This window comes from Chionomys nivalis, chromosome 22 (genome assembly GCF_950005125.1).
Source record: "Chionomys nivalis chromosome 22, mChiNiv1.1, whole genome shotgun sequence".
NCBI lineage: Eukaryota > Metazoa > Chordata > Mammalia > Rodentia > Cricetidae > Chionomys > Chionomys nivalis.
Genome location: NC_080107.1, coordinates 39,618,494 through 39,643,963, shown reverse-complemented (window position 1 = coordinate 39,643,963; position 25,470 = coordinate 39,618,494). Strand labels below are relative to the sequence as shown.

General features: G+C 53.7%; 2 protein-coding genes across 4 annotated transcripts in view; both read right to left on the bottom strand.

The window, feature by feature from the left end:
* Nucleotides 1-10,455: 10,455 nt before the first annotated feature.
* On the bottom strand, nt 10,456-18,710 carry Nsmf (NMDA receptor synaptonuclear signaling and neuronal migration factor). 2 transcript variants are annotated; one of them, XM_057754929.1, is made up of 16 exons: nt 18,256-18,710; nt 17,859-17,920; nt 16,794-17,294; nt 16,168-16,243; nt 15,395-15,400; nt 15,046-15,114; nt 14,286-14,338; nt 13,653-13,742; nt 13,084-13,208; nt 12,722-12,805; nt 12,560-12,593; nt 12,401-12,471; nt 12,163-12,242; nt 11,947-12,049; nt 11,702-11,777; nt 10,456-11,594 (listed from the first exon to the last, which is right to left on the bottom strand). In XM_057754929.1, exons 1-16 carry the CDS (start codon nt 18,324-18,326, stop codon nt 11,497-11,499), a joined length of 1,599 nt encoding a protein of 532 aa, XP_057610912.1. In that variant the 5' UTR covers nt 18,327-18,710; the 3' UTR covers nt 10,456-11,496. The 2 variants fall into 2 exon arrangements, with proteins under 2 accessions (XP_057610912.1, XP_057610913.1); XM_057754930.1 differs by lacking the exon at nt 13,653-13,742.
* Nucleotides 18,711-18,854: 144 nt separating this feature from the next.
* The window catches only part of Pnpla7 (patatin like phospholipase domain containing 7), a 65,415-nt gene continuing 58,799 nt past the window's right edge, over nt 18,855-25,470 (bottom strand). For both annotated transcript variants that reach the window (XM_057754927.1, XM_057754928.1), the window contains 10 exons: nt 24,820-24,976; nt 22,866-22,982; nt 22,643-22,712; nt 22,016-22,132; nt 21,146-21,294; nt 20,728-20,880; nt 20,509-20,619; nt 20,306-20,390; nt 19,441-19,544; nt 18,855-19,260 (listed from right to left, as the gene is read on the bottom strand). In XM_057754927.1, the coding sequence (XP_057610910.1) occupies nt 19,150-19,260; nt 19,441-19,544; nt 20,306-20,390; nt 20,509-20,619; nt 20,728-20,880; nt 21,146-21,294; nt 22,016-22,132; nt 22,643-22,712; nt 22,866-22,982; nt 24,820-24,976 (1,174 nt within the window). In that variant the 3' untranslated portion in view covers nt 18,855-19,149. The remainder of the gene's footprint in view (nt 19,261-19,440; nt 19,545-20,305; nt 20,391-20,508; nt 20,620-20,727; nt 20,881-21,145; nt 21,295-22,015; nt 22,133-22,642; nt 22,713-22,865; nt 22,983-24,819; nt 24,977-25,470) is intronic.

Below are 25,470 nucleotides of genomic sequence, written 5' to 3'. Positions count from 1 at the left end.
TTCAGCCCCAGCCACCTCTCTACCACAAATGCTGTGTGCTGACTCTGAGGAAACACTTCCCTAAGATTCTGCCTCACTGATGTTGGTCTTTTCTATTTTCTTTGGGTTTTGTTTATTTGTTTTATTTTTTGTTTGGTTGATTTTTTTGAAGGTTTCTATGTGTAGCCTTGGCTAAGGTGGAACTCACTCTGTAGACCAGGCTGGCCTTGAACTCACAGAGATCTGCCTGCCTCTACCTCCTGAGTGCTGGAATTAAAGGCCACCATCTCCCAGAACTTTAATGGCTCTTAATTCAAAATGTCACATGAATGACCCTGATAAGGTCTGAGGGGAAGTTCCCTAGACTGCAGCCCAGCTGCTGAAGGTGGATATCAGCAGTGTCCCCTGACTGGAGCCAACCAGAGAGTCACCCGTACCCCTTATGCCCATAACAATAGATTTGTGATTTTGTGCCTTTAAAACTCGGCCTAAGAATGGTGGGGCACTTCCTCTGGTCCCCACTGTGTTGGTGTGCAAGACAAGGTTCCTGTCACGATTTGTACTACAGGATTAAACCTTGCTTTTGCATTTTGGTGAGTCTGTGTCTCTGGTAGTCTTCTTGGGGTCTCCACGACCTGGGCACTACACTATGAGCCCTGAGCACTTGTTAGCTTTTCCACCCCGAAGTTCAAATGCTACCATAAGCCTCCCCAAAACACATGATCAAGTCTGTCAATACCTCACTCCCGGTACTGCTTTCTCTCTTAGTGAGGGCTTCTTGTTTTATTTTTTTCAGAGACAGGGTTTCTCTGTAGCTTTGGAGCCTGTCCTGGAACTCATTCTGTAGACAAGACTGGCCTTGAACTCACCGGGATCCACTTGCCTCCCAAGTGCTGGAATTAAAGGTGTGCACCACCACTGCCTGGCTGCTCAGTGAGGGCTTCTATTGCTGTGATAAAACACCATGACCAAAAGCAATCTGGGGAGAAAAGAGTTGATTTCACTTATGCTTCCTACTGTCTGTTGTCAAAGGAAGTCAGGGCAGAGCTCACGCAGGACTAAAACCTGCTGCAAAGCCGTGGATGAATGCTGCCTACTAGCTTGCTCCTCATGGCCTACTCAACCTACCTCCCCCACCATCCAGGGGTGGTACTGCCCACAGTAAGCTGATCCCACCCTCATCAATCACCAATCACAAAAGTGAAGGACAGGCTTGCCCTAGGCCAATCTAGTGGGGACATTCTTCTTTTGATCTAAATTGTTCCATTTACCAATAAAGACGCGGGAGTCAGATGTTGGGGTGAAACCTGCTAAATCAGAGAAGTCAAGAAGCAACCAGCAGAAGTTCCTTTCTGGTCAGAGACCCAGCAAGACAGCATCTCTTCATCTGTCCCAAACAAAAAAGGCCTGGGAATCTCTGAATGCCTCCCTCCTCCTTCCTGTGTGTCTCTCTATCCATCTCCCCAGGTCCTCCATGCTCTCTATGGCTAACTCTTGTCAACTAGTTGTTGGCTCTGCCCCTGATCCAAGGTTAATTTTGTTAACACAGTCTTGAAGTCGTACAGTGTGACTGAAACAAACAGAAATATCCCCCAATAGGGTGTTTTCTCAATTGAGGTTCCTTCTTCCAAAATGACTCTAGCTTGTATCAAGTTGACATACAACTAGCCATCATAGATAGACAGACAGACACAGGATAGAGATGGATAAAGACTGAATCGTCCTGGGAGTCCTCAGCAGAGTTGATGTCGTAAAAGTCATTATTAAGAACTTAAGTAGTAGCCGGGCGGTGGTGGCACAGGCCTTTAATCCCAGCACTCGGGAGGCAGAGGCAGGCGGATCTCTGGGAGTTCGAGGTCAGCCTGGTCTACAAGAGCTAGTTCCAGGACAGGCTCCAAAGCAACAGAGAAACCCTGTCTCGAAAAAAAAAAAAAAAAAAAAAAAGAACTTAAGTAGTGTGCCAGGCAGTGGCACAAGCCTTTAATCTCAGGATTGGCGAGGTAGGCAGATCTCTGTGAGTTCAAGGGCAGCCTGGCCTACAGAATGAGTTCCAAGACAGCCAGGGCTGTTACACAGAGGAACCCTGCCTTGAAAGACCAAAAAACAAACAAACAAACAAACAAAAGAAAACAAGACCAAAAAAAAAAAAAAAAACCTCAGGTAGTTCAGGTGGAAACCTAGTGCAATGGAAACTCCATGAAATTTAGGATAGTAACCCTAGCAAAGACTCCTAGTGATGGGGACCATGGCACCTGGACCAGCCATTTTCTGTAACCAGGCAAGGCTTCAAATAGATTGGGACACCAACCTAGCCAAAAAACTTTCAACCTAAAGTGTGTCCTGCCTTCAGAGTATTCTGGAACCAGAGCCTAGCAGAATCATCTATAAAAAGACCAGAGAGACTTCATCCAGCAGCTGATGGGTGCAGATGCAGAGTCCCACAGCCAAACATTAGGTGGAGCGCCGGAAGACCTGCAGAGGAGGAAGGATTGGAGGAGCCAGAGGAGTAGGGACATCACGAGACCACAGCCCACAGAATCAACTGGCCAGGACTCAAGGGGGCTCATAGCGATCAGGGAGCCTGCAGGGGTCTGACCCAGATCCCCTGCATATATGTTATGGCTGAGTGGTTTGGTGTTCTTATGGGATTCCTTGTTTGTTTCTTTGTTTTTGAGTTTTCAAGACAGGCTTTCTCTGTGTAGCCTTGGCTGTCCTGAAACTCATGATGTAGACTGGGCTGGCCTCGCACTCACAGAGATCCGCCTGCCTCTGCCTCCCAAGTACTGGTATTAAAGGCGTGCACCACTACACCTAGCTACAAGGCCTTCTTTCTTATGGAATTCCCCACAGTGGGAGCGGGGCTGTCTCTGACTCTTTTGCCTGCTGGTGGGACCCTTTTTCTCCTACTGGATCACCTGGTCTAGCCTTGATGTGATGGAATGTACCTGGTCTTATTGTAGCATATCATGCCGTGTTTGGTGGATGTCCCTGGAAGGCCTGCTCTTTTTGAGGGGAGACAGAGTAGGGATGGATCTGGAGGACAGGAGAGGTAGGGGGGAGAGGCTTAGGGGAGGGGCCGGAGGGGAAACTGCAGTCAGGTTGTGATATATGAGAGAATTTTTAAAAATGGAAAGAGAGAAAGAAAAAGAAAGAAAGGAAGAGAGAGAGAGAAAGAAAGAAAGATGAAGTAGGCTGGAGCTGGAGCTCTGTGGCAGAGCATTTGCCTGGCAAGTGGGAAGCCCTGTGTTAGCACCACAAAAAGAAGAGTTAAAAAAAAAATGGAAGGAATGAGAAAAGGGGGCGTGGTAGAGGCCCCAGGGTGGAAAGCTCAGGTCTTTACTGAGGCATTTGGTGAATAAAGTGGGTAGAGTGGAGGACTTGAGGTGACAGCTGGAGACGGGCTGGAATGCTTGGCCGCATGCCCCGTGAGTGGTGGCGTCCCTCCTGCTCGACTGTATCAGGTGGGGGACGTAGCTTCTGACTGGGCTGTCTTCTTACCTTGTACTGAAAAACCAGAGAGCGGGTAAACTGCCCTTCAAATAAAACCCACTGGACTTGCTCTGCAGGCCCAGGGAATTCTTGTGAGCCTACAGCGTGGAGCGGAAGCTGCAGGGGCTGGATGCTCCATCTGATGGCCCTTGGTGGGAGAGTTGCCCGGACTTCATGAAGAGCCCGTGGTGGCCGGCAGCAATTATTGGGACCTTGCTCTGGGACTGAGGGAGACTCACGAGTGAAGGTCTCCCCATCCATCCCTCCCTTGTTCAGAAAGGGGCAGGCCTCCCATGGGCATCAGTAAAGCATGGCATATCAAGCTGCTGTAAGGCCAAGCACCTCCCCCTGTATTCAGGCTGGGCAAGGTCATCTAGGAGGAGGAGCAGGTTCCCTAGAGCCAGCCAGAGCCCTGCTGAGGAGGAGGAGGAGAAGGGATTGTGGGAGTCAGAGAAAAGCCCACAGAAATGGCTAGCCTGGCTTGTGGGAAATCACAGAGTCTTAACCATGGAGCCTGCACAGGACTGACCTGGGCCCTCTGCACATATGTGACAGTTGTGTGGCTTGGTCTGTTTGTGGGACTCCTGGCAATGGGAACAGGGCTGTCCTTGGTTTGGTTTTTTGAAAGATAGGGTGTCTTTGTGCAAACTTGGCTGTTCTGGAACTCAATTTGTAGACCAGGCTGGCCACAGATTCACAGGGATCTGCCTGCTGCCAAGTGCTGGGATTAAAGGTGTGGGCCACCACTGTCCAGCTCAGACCTCATTTCTTAACTGAGCTTTGTTTACCCAGGGAAACGGATGTGCTCAGGTGCCACAGAAAACACACAGAAGGCACTGCGGGTTAAGATGACCAAACATTGTGTTTTCAGACAAGAGACTCGGTGCAGTCACAATGCCTGTGGTAGGGGACTTGGTCCTCAGAGCAGTCGTGTTTGTCCTGGCAGACATGGCCCTGTCCTCTGGCTCTCCTGAGAGACTGGGGACAAGGCAGCGGGTGCCTCTGAGTGCAGCTCTTGCCCAGGGGCGTGCCGCCAGCATGACTGTCCAAGCTTCCTTTCCTCCCCTTGCCAGGTCTTTCCTCCTTCATCCCCTGAAACCCTGACCTTGGGACCACAAGGGAAGGAGACTGTGGTGAGCCAAGCCCTTCAACAGCATCCCACAGGCTGCCTCCCTTGTCTCACCCGGCAAGCTCGCCAGCCCGGGATGCAGCTGTAACACCTGGTAGTGAACATCGTCCACTTGCCCTGAGGTCGTGTAGCCCACCTTATCTGGATGAAGGAAGCCAAGGAGAGGCATCTGCCTGGTGAGTACTGTTGTCGCAGGCTGGCCCGGCAGTGGCCTACTGCCCCTTCCAAAGGTGGTTTCTGTTTTGATGAAGAGACTAGTAGCCGGCAGTGAAGAAGTGGACAGATGGATTGTGCAGGTGGGGAACCAAAGGCTGCATCAGTATCTTCAGAGCACAGGAGCAGGGGACAGCATTGTTTTTGCTCAGTTATGTCAGATGACTGGAAAGATGAGGCTGTTTGCCAGGACCGCTCCAGTTCCTGGAACCGAACAAGATCAAACGAAGCCCGCAAACACGAGAGGCCTTGCCTCGGGAGACATATTTAGTAGGACGATGGGTGTAACTAATTCTCAACTGGATGATAATTCTACTGATGTCCTGGTATCTTTGGAGCTGTAAATTGCTTTGATTCGAGGATTTTGTGCTCAAAGCCAGGAGCGGCCTGGGATAATAGATGGAGTTTTGCTTTCCATCTCTTATTCCTGCAACTCTCTCCCCAACACAAGCCATGGACATTAGAATCACTAGCTAAAAACATGGCGTGACAAGCGCAGAACTTCAGAGAAGTTGAACCCGTGGAGGGTCCTGGAGGTCAGTCTCCATCCAGAGAACACGTGACGCTTCTCTGCCCTTCCTTGACCTTTGTCCTGCACATCTCTTCTTCTGTGTTTTTGTCACATTCTTTGTGATAAACCAGAAAGCCTGAGTTCTGTGAGTTCTGTGAGCCTCTCTAGCGAATTCACAAAGCTGAGGATGAGGGACCGGGGAGATGACTCAGGGGACAAGGGCCTTGCCAACAAGCCTGATGACCCGAGTTCAATCCCTGGATCCCACATGACGGAGAGGAGACTCCTGCCAGTTGTCCTCTGTCACATGCACACCATGGCGCGTGCGCGCGCACACACACACACACACACACACCACACACACACACACACACATGCTCTCTCTTCAGACAGTGGAGGGTTTGGAGAAGCTAGGTTTACAGCCAGTTATTCTGAAGTACAGGGAAATATGACTCAGGACATGAAACTAGAATCCAAAGCTGGATGAGGGCAGCCTTGGGGACTTTGCCCTCCACTGTAGGTGATGTGACTGTTGTGTGTACCCTTGACAGGCGTGAAGGGCTGGCGTGTGAAGACACAAGGACAGATGGCATCTGCAGACAGAGAAGAGACCCCAGAAGAAACAGGCCCTGGGTCCCTACCATGAGACGTTAGTGGGTTTTTTTTTTTAATATTTCATTATTTTATGCAGATGAGGGTTTTGCCTGCATGTATGTCTGTGGACTACACGAGTCCCTGGTGCCTGCGGAAGTCAGAAGAGGCCATCAAATCCCCTGAGACTGGAGTTACAGAAGGTTGTTAGCTGGCAGGAGAGCACTGGGAATTGAACCTGAAGAAAAGCAGGGGCTCTTAACTCTCCAGTCCTGTCCTCTTCTTTTTTCTTGCTGGAACTTCCTAGTATTTTAAGCACTGTTTTACAACCTGCCCCTGCCTGTTCTTCTCGTCCTTGGTGACTGTCTTTTGTGGTTCTCTAGTAGCAGTGTAATTCTGGTCTGTAGTATCTTGAATCTTATTTCTGAGGTAGTTTCAGCCCTCAGTGTGCTGTGAGCTCAAGATCGGTCCCTTTTCCTAGCCTTTGGGGCACTGTCTCATCTGGCAGCGTCAGGTTCCACAGTAGGGACCCGGGGATGGGTCAGATGGGTAATCGGGGTCAGTTTTGACTTCATGCAAGTTGTGAGCAAGCACGCCGGGAAGTGGGACAGGGTAGCTGCTGAAATGCCATAGAAGTAGGAGATTCCGCAAGAGGAAGAGCTGGCCTGTCTTCCTGTAGGTGGTGGGGCACCTGCAGAAATAGGGTGTATGCCTTCTCCCACCAAGCAAGACACCCAGCAGAGGAAGCGTCTGCTCCAATGTCTCCATCTAAACATTTATTCTCAGTGCGAGCGGCAAGGGAACCACACCTCTGCACGCCCTTAATGCTCTAACCCCGGTGGGGTTAATGCTCCCATGCCTGAGGCTGGTACTCTGCGGAGGCACACAGCAGGGCTGCCCAGCAGTATCCATTTGGAGTTGTGTGGATAAACCTGAACATGCAGGTCAGAGTGTCCCCACTTGAGAGCACAGGACTTTCATAGAACAGCACCACAGGAGGCCCAGAAGGCTGAATGACCTCTGCGCTGTTGTTCCAAAGCCCTTTGGACAATTAGGGAGTATGTGCGTCAAGACAGTAGACAGGAGGCGTCATCAGCCTGGAACATTATCTAATCACTTCAAACAGGTAGTATTCAGGGCTCTGGCAGCCAGAGCCATGCTTCCTCTGGAGTGATTAGGACTTTAAATATCTGGGTGGTGGTGCACGCCTTTAGTCTCAGCACTGGGGAGGCAGAGGCAGGCAGATCTCTGAGTTCCAGGCCAGCCTGGTCTACAGAGTGAATTCCAGGCCAGCCAAGGTTACACAGAGAAACCGTCTCAAAAAACAAAGCAAGAAAAAACAACAACTGTCTGACTGTCTGTCCTTCCTTTCTTCAAGACACTACCTGGATGACCTGGCGATGACCTGCTTATGGGCACAGCATGGACACTGGGAGAGTAGCCTCTTCAGAGAAGGTGCCACAGGGAGCCTTCTGGCTGGAGAGTGGAGAGCTTGTCACCTGAATCTGCACAGCTGTTAGGAGATAACCTCGTCTCTGGCTGGTGTCTTTTACTCACGCCAAGTCAAGGTGACGAGGAGCCTCTCACTACTACTTGTGGTGACTTCCCTCACGGATTTCCTTGTACTGTCTCTTCTGGCCTTGTTCCTTCTTATTGGCCTCTGTATTATTCTACATGGGCTTTTTAAGGGGTTTAGAGACAGCCCAGCTCCTGCAGAGGACCTTAGCTCCTATCACTGTGACACAACACGGGGACCAGAAGGCAGGCTGGGGAGAAGAGGGTTCACTTGGCTTACACTTCCATATTGCTATTATCATCAAAGGCGGTCAGGAAAGGAACTCAAACAGGGCAGCAATCAGGAGGCAGGAGCTGGTGCAGAGGCCATGAAGGTGTGTTGCTTACTGGTTGCTCCCAATGGCTTTGCTCAGCCTGCTTTTCTTCTTCTTTCTTCTTCTTCTTCTTCTTCTTCTTCTTCTTCTTCTTCTTCTTCTTCTTCTTCTTCTTCTTCTTCTTCTTCTTCTTCTTCTTCTCCTCCTCCTCCTCCTCCTCCTCCTCCTCCTCCTCCTCCTCCTCCTCCTCCTCCTCCTCCTCCCTCCCTCCCTCCTTCCTTCCTTCCAAGTTGTTTTCAAGATAGGGTGTCTCTGTGTACCCTTGGCTGTCCTGGAACTCACTCTGTAGACCAGGCTGGCCTTGAACTCAGGGACCATCCTGCTCCTGCCACTCGAGTGCTGGGACTAAAGAGGTATGCCACTTCCGCCCGGCTTTCAGCTTTTCTTTTTTTGATTTTACATTCCAGTGGCAGTTTCCTCTCCCTCTCCTAGTCCCTACCCCGTCCCCGCTCTGTTTCTGTTTAGGAAAGGGCAGGTCTCCCGTGAGAATCAACAAAACACATGGCATATCAAGCTGCAGTTAAGACTAAGCACCTCTCCATACATTAATGCTGGGCAAGATGACCCGGTATGAGGAGTGGGACCCCAAAGTCAGTAAGATTTAGAGACAGCCCCTGCTCCCAGTTAGGAGTCCCCCAAGAGGACCAGCAACATGAGTGTAACACAGATGCAGAGCTCAGCCTGCTTTCTTACACAACACAGGACCACAAGCCCAGGGAGGGCACCACCCACCATGGTCAGGGCCCTCCCTCATCATTCGCTAATTAAGAAAATGCCTTCTAGCTAGATCTTATCAATTAAGGCTCCTTCCTTTCAGATGACTCCAGCCTGTGTCAAGTTCATGTAAAGCTAGCCAGGACAGCACCTACGTTAGGAAACTCAAAATTGCTTGGCACTCTTTTCAAAGGCTTCTGACTTCTATAACTGCCTGCACTCACACGCATGTACCCACACATACACACAGAGCCATAATTTATGATATTTTTAATTGAAAAAGCTTTTTATATATTAAGGCTAATAAGCTGAACTTGACAGCTACTGGAGAGGCTGGACAGTAGGATTGCAAGTTCAAAGTCAGCCTGTGCTATAGAATGAATGGGTTCAAGACCAGCATGGACCAAAATAAAATTTAAGGGGGGGGGATGGGAATTAGAGTTGTATCTTAGTGGTAGGATGCTATGTATTAGCATGCCTGAAGCCTGAAGTTCAGCCCCTTGGTACCACACCCTCACAGCCACATCCTGACTAAACCATTCTTGCTGGGTGTAGGAGTAAGCACCTTTAATACCAGCACTTGTGGGGCGGGGGAGGAGGGTCTTTATGTATTTGAGGCCAGCCTGATCTACACAGCCAGTTCCAGACCATCCAGGCTACATAGTGAGACTCTATTTGGGAATTTAAAAAATACATATATTCTTAACACTTTGCATATTCTTTTCCAAATATTTCTGCCTGACTGTTTTTGGTGGCTGCCTACTAATGTTGCTGGAGGAAAGTCGGTAGGTAGGTGCTTCAGAAAGGTTCAAGGACACCTTGGATTCCTGTTCCCACGCTCTTGTCTTCCCAAATCCAGTCCAGCCACCTCCTTGCTGGCCTACACTTTCCCCATGTTCAGCCCTGGGTGCTTTCTGGATTGTCTCTTTCTGGAGGCTAGAAGCATGAGGATGCTCCGACCAATGCTCTAGCTAACTTTCAGAGCTATGGGCAGACACCTCTGCTAACCCAGGCCAGACCCCAGGCTGAGCCTGCAGGGTCTTCAGAGCAAATGTTTGCCTGCTCTAAGGTTAAGGTCAGGAACACAGGATTAAATGTCCCTTCTAAACAAACTGTTGGCAGATGGAACCACGGACACTAACCCACTGACCTGTATAGCAGTATTATGTAGATTCCACGTAGCAGTGACTAGAAACACACACCCACACACAGACATGCACACACAGACACACACACTGTTGGATTGCATGTGATCCTGTAACGGTGCAGACCAATCTAAGCCGACCTTCTCAAACTGTTTATGGTGGCCCCCATGCTCTCTTCCTCTTGGTCCTTTCTAGAGTGTGGTGGCAGTCCCCAGCACCTAGCCTCAAGCCTGCCAGCCTTGGTCATGCTGTATACTGCACCCCTACCCCAGCCTTAGTCATGCTGTATACTGCACCCCTACCCCAGCCTTGGTCATGCTGTATACTGTACTCCTACCCCAGCCTTTGTCATGCTGTATGCTGCACCCCCTACCCCACCTCCAGCCCTTCAACTGCCCAGCTGCTCTGGTCCCTTCCACTGAACAGGTAATGGTCAAGTAGCTAAGTCTGGTTGTAGCCTGGACACTGGGGAAAGCTGGACCACAACTGAGGCCGTAGTCACTCTCTGGCTTCTCACTCCGGTCACATGAACAGAGAGGCCTGAAAGAAGCTGGGGGCAGCCCTCTCTCATCCCCATGGACGGGACAGGGACTGTTTTCATCTATAGGGAGAAGATGCCGTCTCCACTTTCTCCCATGCCAGTTGATGGGACGAGCCCTACCATATCTTCCCATGAGATGTATCTCAAGAGAGATGTTCTGTCCAGGCCCAGGTGTGAGGGAAGCCAAGCAGCAGTGGCTCCGGCTGGCGTGCATGTGGAGTGTGAGTACCAAATGAGAAGACCCACACAGCAGCTGCAGCAGAGGGTCAAGTTTAATGGTCACTCTAAGGGATATCGTACATTGTTCAGAGCCCAATCCTAACTCCCCTTGGTCAGGGACACAGCCAGGTGCCCTCAGACCCCAGGCTCTACAAAAGGGGGGCCTGCCCCCAAGCTCCAACTATGTACAAGAGAGCCCACCCTGCTAGACCCTGGGCAAGACTGTGAAGGAGTCGCGGGGACTTCACACTTCACCAGCTGCTTGACTTTGCAGCCTGGGGGACAGACCCAGGCCCCTACTGCAGTGGTGGTGAGGTTCTTGCCTTCCAGGGCCCAGCCCCAGCTGGCCCCCACCAAGCCCATAGGCCTCTGTGCTGGGATGTGGCTTCCAGATCAAGGCTGGAAAAAGCTGAGCTCAACAGCAGCAGGGGAAATGGGGAGGCAGGAGCTGGGCGACGGGTGGCCACCCAGGCCTCCTCTGAGAAAAGGGAAAGTGAGGCTCCTCCCTCCTACCGCCCAGGCTGCCCCTTGCCAAGATGAGGTCAAAGTAAGCAAGGGGTGACGAGAGGGGTCAAAGCAGACAGATGTGGCCAGTACAGACCGGGCCAGGCTAGGCAGCCAGACAGTGCCGGCCCCACAAAGATGGGCCATCCTGGTGCTGGTGATCAAATACGGCAGGGCTGAGGGGCTGGGGGACAGGAGGACCTGAACACACACTGGGCCGGTTGTCTATACTGTAACTAGTAGCAGAGTGCTTAACTAGTTAACTAGTAATGCTGCTTCCCTTCAAATTGTTTCAGGGGGTGTAAAAAAATTGCACTTATTTCTATGAACCCCGTGGAGGGGATTCCCAATGCTGCGGCCTCCAGGCGAGGCGTGACAGGACGATGGCCTCAGTGGCCCACTGGTGCAGAGAGGACCAGACCCTACGAGAACCTGAGCAATGTCTGAGGGTCCCTGAAGTAGCTGTGGGCAAGACCAGGGCCACATGGTTCTAAGGTACAAGAGGTGGCCCAGCCCCAGGTTCCCAGTCCAGAGGAAATGGCCTGGTGGTGCCTGGGCATGACCCATGCTCCTCACAGGACGTCATCAAAGTCCAGCAGTTTTGAGTGCTGGCGGCTCTTCCAGAGGCGGTAAAGCCGGAAGTCAAAGTAGGTCTCAATCATCTGCTTCCCTAGGCAGGAGAGGGAAAAGCCAGGAGGCTCAGGCATGACCAGGTCCCAGACGGGTCAGACCTACAGCAGCCGTCTACACTCTAGTCAGTCAGCTGGGACAACTCACCTTGGGCAGACAGCTCCAGGGGTGACTCAAAGGTAACCTTGTAAGGAGTCATGAGGGTCCTGAGGTTCTGGAATAGCTTCAAGGAGGGGGGCAAGGTCATGAGTCTGGGGCTAGGGGCAGAACCCACCCTCCTTGCTTAGGACCCTAGGCACGAGAGAGATTTCTGTAGGAGGGCTAAAGCAGGAGGAGGTACCAGGACAAGGAGAAGACCTTGCCCACCTCTCTCACAAGCCTAGAGCCCCTACCTTTTCCCCATTGGGGTTCCCCAGAATGTAGCAGCCCATGATATGGATGACATTCGGCTCTGGGTTGACTTTGCTCATCAGGCGGCTCAACCTCTTCCAGAAGCTGGAGGGAAGGACAGACGGCATCAGTAGAAGCATGGTGGAGGGCGGGAGTCGGAAGGAATACACCAGGTTCAAGACTTCCCTCCCGCAGCCCGTGGCCCCCTCCCCTCTCACTGGATCATGTCCTCTTCCTTCTCCACTTTGGCAAAGGTGGCCACCTTGTTCTTGAGCAAATAAAGGTGTCCAGGGCCGCCCTGTAAGAGGTCATGGTCAGGTCTCAGGGGTGCTAGGACGGCTGTGATGAGGCGTCCACATACCCAGCCCACAGATGCACAGACACGCCCCCACCATGTGAACACATGCAGTGGGAGCTCGGGCTCGCCACCCCTACCATACTGATCTCTAGTTCTACCTGGCAGAAAATCAGCATCTTCCAGATCTTGGCCCCCTTGTGATAGATGTTCAGCTTCTTCTCTATCTCCTCTGTGGACAGAGGGCTATGAGTACTGCCCCTCCCCATGTAGGGCCACCCTTCCTGCCAGCCACCAGATGAAGTGAGCAAGATACATACCCAGGATGTCCTCGAATGTTGCATGCTCATGGTCCTGGGAACAGACAGGCCACACATCAGAGCCCTTGCTAGCCCCCCAAGGCATTCAGGCACCAATAGCTGGGCCCAGGGTAAGAGGTACACCCAGAATTTGTCTGGATACAGAGTTGGGAAGACACTCACGTAGAGGATGGGGATGATGGAGGGGTCATCCCTGCGGATGATGGTAGGGATGTACTCTGCTTTTGGCACCTTGGAGGAGATCAGCTGTGGGGGACAGGGAAAGTCCTATGAGGTGCACCCCATAGTCAAGGAGGGGATAGCCTAGGGATGGCCCCCCTGCTCTGCTGTAACCAAGGTAGAACCCTCTGAAACTTCCCCCAGAAATCAGAGGGCTGAGACCCTAAGGACCTTCACAACTAAGGTGGAGCCTGGAGGTTCCCTCCCCAAGCCAAGGATGCAGTGTGGGCATGGTGGGGAGGATCAGAGGACAAGGCTGTACTCCACCCAAATGCCATGTGGGTGCATCCAGGGGCAGGCCTCACCATGACCTTGGGTGGCAAGAAGCCCTCAGTTTCACAGGCCATGGCCTCCAGGCCTTTTTCTGTGTCCCAGTCCAGGTCCTCACAAGCCTCATCCAGGGTGCAGTGTGAGCTCTGCAGGTCACTGCCTAGGAGGCAGGAGGAGTCACCAAGACAGCGACATACTACCCATGAAGCCCAACCATGTCCTGGAGGGTCTTTGGGTAGCTGAGAAGGTTATAGTCACAGGTAAACTGCAAGGCTGGGCCACTGACACCAGTGGGAAGCAGCCCCACAGAGGAAGAGTAGAGACATGTGAAGTTGGGACCCAGCACAAACGTCACCTTTGGCTAAATGTGCCCTAAGAGACAGTGGGTACCATCTTACAGACGCCCCAGTTAGCACTGCTTAGCCATTAGTTAACCCCGCCTACGAGATAGGAGATGCTGGGTACTCCCTCTCATAGACAGGTAAACTGAGGCTCAGGGAGCAAAAGCGCAGAAGCCTAGCAGTACTGCATGGGACCCTTGGCAGGGATATGGGCCTAAGAGAACTTGTCAGGGAATAGGGCCAGCCTGCAACTGGACACCTACTGTCTCGGGAGTCGTGGGAAGTGTCGGCTTTCATAGGGGTGGGGTCGCTCCAGGACCGGCTGAAGCTCCGTTCGCGCCGCTCAGCGAACGCTGTAGTGAGAGCAAAACCCCCATTAGCCAGAGGGGGCAAGAACAGAGCAGACTCAGGCCCTAGACTGGGGGCTGAGGAGAGGCAGACACTGACAAGGATGGGCCTGAGGTCACATATGGAGGACAGAGACCAACGGTAAGTTTCCAGTATTGTGCTCCTAGTTAGGACATTAGGAGCAGAGTCTGAACTGGAGGACATTAGGGTGGAGACAAAAGGCACACTGTGGACTATCGACTGGGCTTAGGGTGGAGCCTAGGCTAGGCAGAGCACTGGGTTAGGATACTGGTCAAGTAGGGCCTGGGTGAGACGGAACACTGTTGGGGAAGCAAGACAGAACACTGACACGGCTGGACAGGAGCAGAACACCAGGAAAATGGGAAGCCTAAAGGGAAGGCAGAACATGGCAAACGGGTGGTGCCGGTAGGTGTGTGGGGCTAGAACACACCAAGGGAGGTGAACTGCCAACATGCAAAGCCCCAGCTTGCCACAAAGCCCCAGCCTGCCAAGCACAGCACTGCCCACTTCCCCAGTACCCATCTTACTCTGGGCCTTCACCCGCCGACTGCCAACCATGCGCAGGTGTTTGCGGAAGTTCCTGAAGGAGAAACCACGGGGTGATGAGGGTCCATAGAGGGGTAGATGGTGGCTCCTGCCCACCTAGTCCCTGGCCACGCTGAGGCTGGACACAGAACAGTCTCCCTGAGGCTTATATAGAAGCCCTGCCTCCTCGTGAGATCCTTCCAGAACTCCAGATCACAGGCATGAGTATCTCTCTTGCCAGTTTTGTTTTTGGCTGAGGCTTCTCACGGTCATCTCCACTGTTGCAGGGACACCCTAATATCCTCTACCTGAGCCCACACCCACAAGTTGGTCTGGGGGTTTCAAATTGTCCCTTCCCTACTAGAGAGACAGGTGCTCTCTTCCCGCAAATTTTGTGCCCTGCCAAGACCCCATGTTTAAAACAGACCAACGGTTTCCCAGGCACACTTCTGAGGGTGGTGGGAGTTGGAGAGGGTGGGCTGTGCCATTGGATGGACAGCTCTGGGCTTCAGGGCTAGACAGGCATGGATGGGCCAGTTGGCTGCAGTATGTCTATCATGAACCCTCAAGAATATCTAGGTCCAGGGGCTGAAATGCAGCCTGGTCACATGGCCTCTCCTGCCTGCCACGTCCCCAGAGCAGGGCCAGGCCAGTGGTCGCCACCACCCTTCCCCCATCAGGTCTTCCAGGGCCAGGAGGGCCCTGGCCAGGCCAGTGCAGACCAGAGACAGACCCTGGTGGCGAGTGGCTGGCAGGCCCTACCTCTGGATTACAGACGCGGAATCATTCTCCCGTTTCCGACGCTTCCTCTCCGCGTAGCCCCTGAATACCCTGAGAAACCGCCGCAAGTCAGCACTGCCCTTGGCTGAAGGCAGGAGGGACACAGACGTGGAGACAGAGGTGCAAGCACAGGGCCCAGGGGGCATCCGAGGCCCAGCTCCCAGCAGGCCCTGCTGAGGCCTAATTGTCCACAGGAAGCTGGACTAATGGGAACTCAGTACTATCACTGCCCAGGCCCAGGGTCCCTGACCTGCAGACAACTATCCAAGGGTGGGAGGGTCCCCCAGGACAAAGGCTGTGCCCCTAAGTGTACAATGCATGGCATACTTACGAGATGCTGAAGTCCCGGGGTGAAGAGGCGGCAAGAGAAAGAAGACAAAGTGAGTGTGGGTCTCTGGCTCCCTTCAGCCCCCCAGGTCCCCTGAAGGTGGTTTCCTGATGTCTACTGGACTCAAGGCCAAATGTCAAAGGGCACCAGAGACTGAGTCACTGGCCCATAGCACCAGGTGCTGGGTTCTGGCCAGGCAAAGATGGGGTTTGGCTCTACAGAAGCTTGCCTGTTCCCTGCCCACTTTGCCATAGCAACTGAAGGTAGGGTAGGACTGCTTTGGTGTGGGAACCTTGGTTCTAAGGCATTTCTTTGGGAGGACATTTTAGACGCTTGTCAGATAAAGAGGAAGAGACCCCCAAGAGGTAACTGTCACCTGTAACATGAAGCACAATGAGGTTGGAGTATGGAGTACACATGAGGACCAGACCTCCCCACCCCCAAACCACTTAGTGCTGGTGTTCAGCTGCAACTCTGCCTGGGTCAGGACCCCTACCAAAATGAAGATAAAGGCCATGAGGAAGTGGGTAGGCTGAGCGCAGGGGATGACCCGATGGGATGTTAGTAAGGAAAGCAGCAGAAAACAGTGAAAGTATGGTCAGAGGGAGCAGGATATAGTCAGAGTGAACCTGCTGGGACTCAGAGCCCCAGCTGGGTCCATCAGCACAGTGTGGCACATGCAGCTGCTCACAAGTAGACCCCAGCTGAGCCGGGGCCAGGAAAGAATTGTCACTATCTCCTAAGCCCTAGACTCTTGCAGTGGACAGTGGACTCACGCTTGCATAGTTGTGGTTGCAGTCTGGAAGCTGAAAAGGTTTTCCTTGGGGAACCAGGTACGGATGGGGACATCATCTAGAAGAGAGAGGAGGCTATGGCTAACAAGGACAGGTGTCCCGAAGCCTGATCCCTCCCTGTTGGGAAGAGACTTTGGGCCAGAGAGTGGAGACTACCCTGCTGAAGGGTGTCCACTTCCCAGGGCTCCCTAGAGTTATCCTCTGAAGTCCAGGCTTGAGGCTGCTGGAATGTTCTAAGGGGACATTTATGCTTTGTGGGGAAGGGTAGAACACAGCACGCCCTCAGGGTATTCAAACTCCTCCCTCCAGTTTACCAATATTAATCTCAGGGCTCAAATAACTTCCCCTCCCTTGCAGTTTTCTTCCATTAAGCCTTGTTCTTTACCTCCTCAAGAACCTCCCAGGCACCCTCCTCCAGGAAGTATCCTTGATAAACTCTAATAAATTTGCCTGGGATCTGAGGGAGGCCACAACTCATTGGATTTGGGAAGGAGGGTGAGCCCAACGTGAAGGGATTTCATCCTTCAAACCAGCTCGGCAGTGTCTGGTGCTGCTAAAGGCCAGCAGGCTACCCCTACACCTGCCCAGGTGCAGATAAGGCCTCTCACCGGACACTCGATCAACGCTATACATCCTCTCCAGCTTCTTGTTGCGGCCAGAAGCCTCAGGTAGAGGTGGCTGTTCCAGCCCAAAGGCCCGAGGAGAGGGACCAGGGACCAGCTGGGCACATCCTGGGCATTCTTTGGAGCCCTGGCGGCTGCCGGCCCAGCTTTGGCAGGGCCTGTTGATGTCCTCCCGGCTGCTGCCTGGGCTGGCACGCAGGGGCTGGCTATGATGGTGAGGGTGCCGCTCCCGCTGCCTCCTCCCCTTTACCACTGCTAGCTCAATGGCTTCAGCTCCAGAGCTGGGCAGCAGGGCTGGCTCTCTAGAGATGGTGTACACACGGGGCTGGGGCCCCTCTGTAGCCGGCTTCCCGCTGACCACCTCATCGGAGATGCTGCCCTCATAGCGGCCATTGGAGACGAGGGAGAGGCGGCGCTTGTTCTGGGGGGCAGGCTGCATCTCTGGGGACCCGTCGTGGCCGGAGTAGGCGTCAGCCAGAAGGTGGTCTAAGGGAAAGGCACCAGGTGAGCCTTCAGCCTGCTGGTCTACCCTCCCAGTCTCCTTGGGCACACAGAGGGCAACAAACACTAAGCTTGATGAGGGGGTTCTGGGTGCTATCTGCTAGGTGTCCCTGTTCCTCTTATTTGGGCCTGAAGCCCTTGTGCAAGTGTGGCCTGGGGTGACAGACAGGCCTTACTACCTGTGCACCATCATCAGAGGTAAGAACAGACAGGCCAGCCCCCCCCCCCACGAGCCTGCAGATACACCCATTTGCCTGATGCCAACTTCTCCCCTCCCCCCTCCCAACCAGCTGGCCCCCGAGACAGTGGTGCCAGCCCTGGGGGTGCCAAGAGGCCTGTTGCCATGCCAACAACCCAGGCTGGGAGGGCGCCATGGAGATGGGTGATTGGAGCTTCTCCTGGGGTTCTGGGCTCTGGAGGGCAGGGGATGTGAGGAGGAGAAGCAAGCGAGACGTCTAGGTTGGCTCACACTCACACTCCGCTGGCCCTGGCCCTGGCCTGGGACAGAGGACTCACCCTGCACAGCCCTTTTGTTTCCTGGGCCCCTACCTGCACCGTTGCGGTTCTCAGGGTGACTCTGGGACAGGTACTCTCCAAACGCTCGAGCTGCTCTGCAGGGTAGGCAGAGGGAACACAATCAGTGCACGCTGGCCACCCGCCTTCAACAACGGCAAGACCCTCCCCACCAGACCTCCCCCCACCCTAGCCCTCCACACCAACACGAGAAGAGGTGGGCTCTTCTCCACCCACCACAGAGAACCCAGACATCCTGGCCACGGACCTCCGACCGATCTGTCCGATCTGTCCAGCCTGTGGGCGTCAGGTTCTAAGGCCCGAGGCCCACTCTAGTTAGAACAGGAAAGCTGCAGGGGGCCGGGGCAGCAGCACACACCACAGCGGAAGCCGGCAGCGGCTACCTGACCTCCGGTCAGCCCGCCGCACTCACCTTACTTTGGCCGCTACCGAGGACATGGCCTCGCTCCTCAGCGCCCTCCTCCTGGAGGCGGCGGCACCCATGGTCACGGTGCCCGCGCATCCCCCGGGCTTCAGAGCGCGCCTCGCGCCCGCCGCCTCTGCCGGGGGAGCCGTACAGCGCCTGAGGTTGCGCTAGGTCTCGGCCTCAGGGTCAGGGTCACACTCAGGCCCGGGCCCCGCATGGCCGCACCCAGCGCCCTGCAAGTCCAGCCACTGTAGGAGAGCGCGGCTGGACCGGGGGCGGTGCTCCGCCTCCTGACTGACGCCAGGCCTGGCACCACCCCCATGATGACAGATACGGGCGTGGCTAAAAGGCGGCTCCTCCCGCGGGCTTTCTTCCTGGGGCGACCCTCCCAGGACTAATGGGTCCGGCCCATATATGCCTAGAGGTGAGGAACATTTAAGAAAGCCCAGAGCTCACCTTGTTTTAAGGGAAACCTTAGCTCCATCCAAACCCGGAGCATCCTGCCTGCCCAGCCTACAGTTGCTGCCTGGAGGTTGCAGGACCACCCTGTTGGGACCTTCCTCCGGCCCACTTAACTCTTTACCATAGCAGCCTTCACACAGGAGTGAAATACCACACAATCAGACCGACCTTTATTAATACACCAATCCCATGCTCCCATGCCTCACAGAGGCTTCAGTATTGCTTGCTGTGGGAATACAAGGTGAGCCCATGAAGAGGAGAGGCCCATGACTCCTCTAACACAGCGTATGTCCACAGAAGAAACCAGACGAATACACCACCCAGCTTGATCTTGTCAGGCAACTGAAGCAGCTTCCAAGGAGTGGGTGCAGCCTCAGCCTAGCGGGCAGACCCAGGGGAGGATTGTGCTGTACTGTGTTAATCCAGGTAGGAAAGGCATTAGAGTTTTGGCCCCTGCTCATCTTGACCAGGGAGCCAACAGCAGGAATCCTGAGGCTGTTCTGGGGAAGTCAGGCCTGAGGGCCCTTGCCATAGTGAAGACTCATCCTCCTGGAAGCAAATCATACATGGTCAAGATATGTCAAGTAGGGGCTGCCAGGTCCCAGGCTGCATATTCTGGAGTGGGAAGGAGTGTCCAGCCCAGAATCAGAGACTGGGGGCAGGCCCAGTCTGGGGACCTCAGAGTGGGCACAACTGAGGTGCACTGCAGAACAGGGCCCAGCACCTCACCGAGTCAGAGTCCGACTCAACCCCGGTGCTCTGGAAGTCAGCATATGTCTCCTTGGAGATGTCTGGCAGCTCCTCCTCAAACTCTGTCTGGTAGTCAGACTCATCTGGAGCAGAAGAAAGGGCTACACTGGTCCCCTCCCCAAGGACAGGGGCTGTGTCCAGCACCGCTAAAGCTAAGGCAGAACACGGCCGTAGACCCACTGTTCCTAGCTCCACGGTAACACGAGCACAGCCCTCTGCAGTCCCAGGGCTGCTGGACCCAGCGACACAGCACACAGTCTCCGTGCGCCTCGTCCACCAGCTGTCCCATATGTCTTTCACAAACCATGGAGGAAGCTGGTCCTCCTTACCTACCAAGCATACCTGGGGGCCCGGTCAGGGCTGGATAAAGAATGGCCAGCATAAACTCACCTCAGTGCCTGGGCTCCCACCCTGGGAAGCCCCCAGGGCACCTCTCAAGTTCCTCTTTAAGACGGAACATGCAGCAGGGAATGCGGCAGAACATGTTCTGTTGCAAAACGGGGGTGAGGTGGGGATGGTGGTTGATGACCCCACTGCAGGGCAGTGGTCAGAGCAGTGGCTGTTGGACCTGGCCCTCAGGCTCCCCTGAAGGTCCGTGGTGTGGTTAGGATGCTATGTGGAGTGATGAGGGAGAAGCCTGAGTGGCCAAGGGGATAATCTCATTGCTATGGGAACTCTTGGGCAGACAGATGGTCTCGAGGTCTCAACAAAGTGGAGCAGCAGTGGTTAAGCTTCTTGGTCAGCACAGCTCAAGTGCCAGTGACTTCAAGAGCAAGAGTGAGGGTTCAGAGTTGCCTGTCCCTACCTTTGTGACACAGGTATACTTTCTGAACATCTAACTCACCGTCCACTGCAGTCACCTTGGCCGGCTCAATCCGTGACACAATCTCAGCGAGGTCGGTGAAGGAGGCACTAGGGCAGGTGAGCACCTGGAAGGAGGCAGAAGGCAGCACGGGGACTCAGACTGCACACAGACGGAGCGGACACAGAGGATGCTGCCAATGTCCCAGACTCCCACCCGGCTAGACCCTCCGTCCTGCTTCTCACCCCACAGTCCTTCCTCTTGCTTGTCCCCTGATGGTCCTGCAGCATCTTCTCCAGTACGCCACTCCGAACCCAGATGTCGAACACTGTCCGCCCATGTTGATACCCGACTTCCTGCGTACATAGGAGGCCCCAACAGGAACTTGAGGGAGCCCCTTCTTGTGCTTTTAGAAAAGAGGCTGAACTGACCCCAGTCCCTTGTCCTTAGCTGCTGACACTCACACAGATCTCGTCAAACTTGCCGAAGTCCAGGGTGCGGTAGTTGTCGATGGGAGGCCTCAGATACTCGCAGTAGTCACTGTTCTTCACCATCTCCAGCTGCCGGACGCAGCACACGTAGGCCAGGCGTGTTTGAATCTCTGCCATGTTCAACACCTGCCAAGAATGCTTGAGTCTCCTACCCTGGCCCTCCCTCCGAACCCAGACACATGATGGGCTCTGAGCCAAAGTCCTGAAGATGTGACCTAGTGAGCCCCTCGTGCTTCACAGTTGGTCCCGGGACCTGGGAAGCAGTACAAACAAGTGTCCCAGCTGGGCTGGGTTCTGAGCTTGGGAGGTGCTTCTACATCCCTGCGGCCAGGGATGGCACAGGGAGGATGAGAGCACAAGCCCCAGAGAGGCTATCTAGTCCATCCAGTACCTTGACTTTTGTGGCTAAGGGGTTCCAGCGTTTCCAAAGCAGCCACCATCCAGACAAGGCATCACCGTAGTTGGTGAGGTCCATCTCATCCCGGCTGCCAACATCAATGGCAATCACAACCTTTGCCCCCATGGATCTTGCTACATCCGCTATGGAGAAAAAGGTAGCCTGGTCACCATCCAGGTTAAAGATGCAAAACCAGGCCTGTTCTACAAGAGCTAGTTCCAGGACAGGCTCCAAAACCACAGAGAAACCCTGTCTCGAAAAACCAAAAAAAAAAAAAAAAAGATGCAAAACCAGGGTATGGGGTAACACTCCTGGAGGAATGGGAAGAACAAATGGGAGGCAGACCCTGCTTTACTAAGCACTAAGAGGTCTACCTGGGGGCCATCTGGTCCCTCTCTAGTATTCTTCCTGGGCCTAGCAGGGGATCAAATGTCCCAGCTTGTGTGTAGCCATGTACACAGAACTCTGTTCTGAGCCCTTCTGAGTATGTAGCCAACAGGTAGCAGGTACGGCCTCACACACAGTACACCCAACACCTGCAGACTGTTAGCTTCCAACTGTGGGCACAGATGGAAATCAATTGCTCCTGGTTTGTCTCCTTGGCCTTTGTTCTGTTGCTGCTGTGCTAACAGGCAGAGCCATATGCTGGGAGCATGCTGTGCGCATGTGCAAGCATGGGCACATGCGCATGAGTTCTCAATGAGCTGATGCCAGCCTGACATTTTCTCTTGGCATACTCCAAGGAAAACGTGTACCACCCCGGCCTTCCTGGTATGGAGGCGGTTATGGCAGGCAGCCACGGGGCAGAATGACCAAAGAGCTACATACCAGCATGGGGGGGCATGCCCCCACCCTCAGCAGTACCTGGGAGGTTGTTGATGTAACCCCCATCCATCAGCAGGTGTCCATCCTTGGGGTCGCAGAGAGGGGGCATGTAGCCCGACAAGGACATACTTGCACGGACATACCTCCACAGCGAGCCTGGAGCAGCAGGAAGGTCTGGTGGGAAAGTGGCTAGAGAAGATCCTTTCTCTGCCCTCTGTGCTCCCTGTCCTGCTGTCTCTGCAGTCTGAAAGCCCACAGATCCAACCTCCGGGAGAACACTAAGCTTGACAGACCACCACCAGACCTCTCATCCCCAAAGGGCTTTGCCTTGAAAAGAGATGGCATTGAAGTATTCCTCTGTGGTCCCCAAATATCCCACTTTGCCCAACTGAAGAATTCTGTGCCTGAGCACATCCCTAATTCTGCTCCTTTCCCAGAGGCCCTTTTACTCACCTGAGACCCTCGCCCCTGCCTCACTTCACATAGTGTGCCTATGGCAGAAACATCCTCTGCCCCCTATGCAAATGTGGCTGTGACCTTCCTTTGTAAGACCCTCAGGGCCCTCATGGAGCTGTGTGTCCATGCCCCCATACCTGACTAAGATCCTAGAGCTACTGACCCCACTAAGCCGACGCTATGGTGATTTTGGTTGGAGAAGGCTCTCACCATCTGTGTGAACCCGCATGGCAGAGGCTGTGATGTCGGTGGTGATGGCAAAATAGGGGAGCCACAGGTCCTGGGGGAGGACAAGGATCAGAGGAACCCTCCTCTCAGCTGTTCCCTGCCCCACACTGGCACGGCCATCTAGGGACAGAGGAACGTGGGGAGAAAGCAGGACGGTGTCAAGTCACTGAGCATCTAGTGCAAGCCAGGTGTGACAGGGACACACCTCAATCTGCCGGTCTCTGAAGATGCTGCTGATGCTGCTATTGAAGCCAGTTCCAGAAAACATAGATGTGATTGGGTAGGTCAGATCTAGTATAGTCTTCACCACTGATGTCATATCCTAGAGACATGGGAGACCTTTAGTGAGGAAATCGTATTTCTGCATCAGAATAGGGGTGACCAAGAAAACCCCCAGGTCCAACTGCCTGAAGTCTCAGGAGAGCACTCCCTGTGGGCTTGAGCCTTAGTGTAGACAAAGAGGCCAGCAGAAGCTCCTGGGGCTTAAAAGCTAAGAGCCTCCCATAGCTCCAAATCCCTGTCCCTTCCTCACGAAGCTATATACTGAGAACCCTTCAGGACTCCAGAAGACCTTTGTGCTCTGGGCATCCAAAGTTCCCTACACAGTAGCGGGAGCGCTCGGCTAGACAGAGCCACCAGCCCTGGACCCTTCCGTACGACAGATGAGTGGCACGGAAAACAAGGAATAAGACAGCTTGAGATTCTGCCCAAGATCTGAGCTAGAGAGGCCGCTGGACAAACTCCCTCTTTCATGGCTGGTGGGTAAGTATGCCCATGGCTCCATCCCCGTTATGTCCTGTAGTCGTCTCCTGCAGGGCAGCCACTCCAACAAGGTGGCACAGCTTGGTTCTCCCTCAGTGGTGGGGGACCAGCCAAAGGTCCCTGGTTCTCCCAGTCCATGACTACAATCTAAGCTGTTGTACACCAAGGGGACACATTTTCCTGTAGCAACAGCTCTTAGAGACCACCCCCAGTGACCGCTGACACAGCACTAAGAACAGGATGTGTCATCAGGTTCTCTTTCTTGATGGCCACTCACTCCATGAGAGACATATTTCTGGACAGAGCCTCAAGCTGTGTCCTCAGCTTTGTGAATGCAGCAGAGAGCCCATTCCTCAGCTTCTGCACACGGATGACCAATTTTCTCCTCTTTGGAAAAGGAGAGCACAAAATCTTTTGATCCCACGCATGGTTTCAGCAGGGTTCCATTTGTTCCACAGGAGCAGCCCAGCCTCGAGAAGGCTATGAGCGGCCTGCTGGCAAGGCAGAGGGAACCGGTTCTGCTTCCTTTGATTTTGCTTGACGCTTTGATTCTGATTCTGGTGTTCATCTTTGACAAGGCTGAACTAAGCAGAGAAGTGCTGGCTCCTGTGTAGCCTGGAGCCCACACTCAGCCCCTCCTGGTCTGACTCACACCAAGGCAACACTCCCTTCCCCCAAACCATCCAGGGCTAGGTAGGCACCAGACAACAAGGAATGTCTCCTAGGCATGCTGGAATGATCCATGCTAACCAAACTGAAGCTGCATACCCTGCCTTGCCTTGGCCTCAGAAACCTGAGGCATGGCTGGGGCATAGGAGACTCTAGGAGTAGTTGGGGGAGGGGATGAATGTAATCAAAATATACTGTATGAAATTCTCCAGCAACTAATTAATAAAAAGGTAAAAATGACACGAAGTTGGGAAGAAGACATGTTGGGGAGATTACGGGGGGTTGGAGAGGGTAAGTGGAAAGTAGATACGATAATATTTCATTATATACACATATAAAAGTCTCGAGAATAAAAACATGTTTTTAAAAAGAAATCTGAGGCCTGTAGTCTCCTGATCTTGACTGACTGTAGTTCCATCTTGCCTTCCTGCCCATTGTAGCCCATGGTTTAGCTGTGCCTCTTGCTTCCTGAGACCCTGGGGTCCACTAGCTCCCCTTCACTGGCACTGGACGTCCGTGTTGTCACCTGATAAACCTATGAGCTAAGACCACCTCCCACACCTGCCTTACAGCCTCCTGCCCCCGCCTACCTCAGGCCACCTCCTGTCACCTACTCCTGGCCATCTCCCACTACCTGCCCAATCTTTTCCTGCTTTATGCTCTCCGCCTGCCACAGAGGCCCCACTCTGACCTGCAAGCCTTCCTGAGGGTGGAGGGCACCTGCTTACCTCTGCCCATTGCTTAGCACGGATCCGCATCTGGCTGTAGCTCCGCTCCTCAGCAAACAGAGCACTCATAAAAGCCCCAATGGACGTCCCTCCGATCATGTCCACCGGGATGCCACACTCTGCTAGGGCTCTCAGGATACCCACCTGGGCACAGCCTCTTCACCAGCAAGAAGAGTGGGAGAAAATGAGCACCGTAGTCAGGGCAGCCCTTGCCCTACGTGCCCTGTGTGCCTCAGAGGCAGGTCACATGCCCAGATTATTCTTCCCTCCTCAGAACCAGAAGTTTACATGACCACAGACAATGGGGCAAAGAGAGGAGAGGCTCCCAGAGGGTTCTGGATATAATTTAAAATTCCTCTCTCTGGAGGTGCACAGGTGACCGAGGGGCTGAGACAGGAGAGGATGGCTTTACTGAGGAAAGCCAGTGTGTGACTGCTACCATCTACTGCTGAGTCCAACAGAGTATCACAGAGGCTGAGAAGCTGAACAGACTTTGCCACAGTTGTAGGTGGGGAAAACTGGAAATGAGAGCCCTCTGGGGAAAAAAAAGGGGGGTCCTGGTAAACACCAAGGGCTGCCCCTAGGAATCAAAGTAAAGCAGAAATGAGCCAGCCTCCCTGAAGACCAGAAATCCAGGTCCCCATTCTTTTT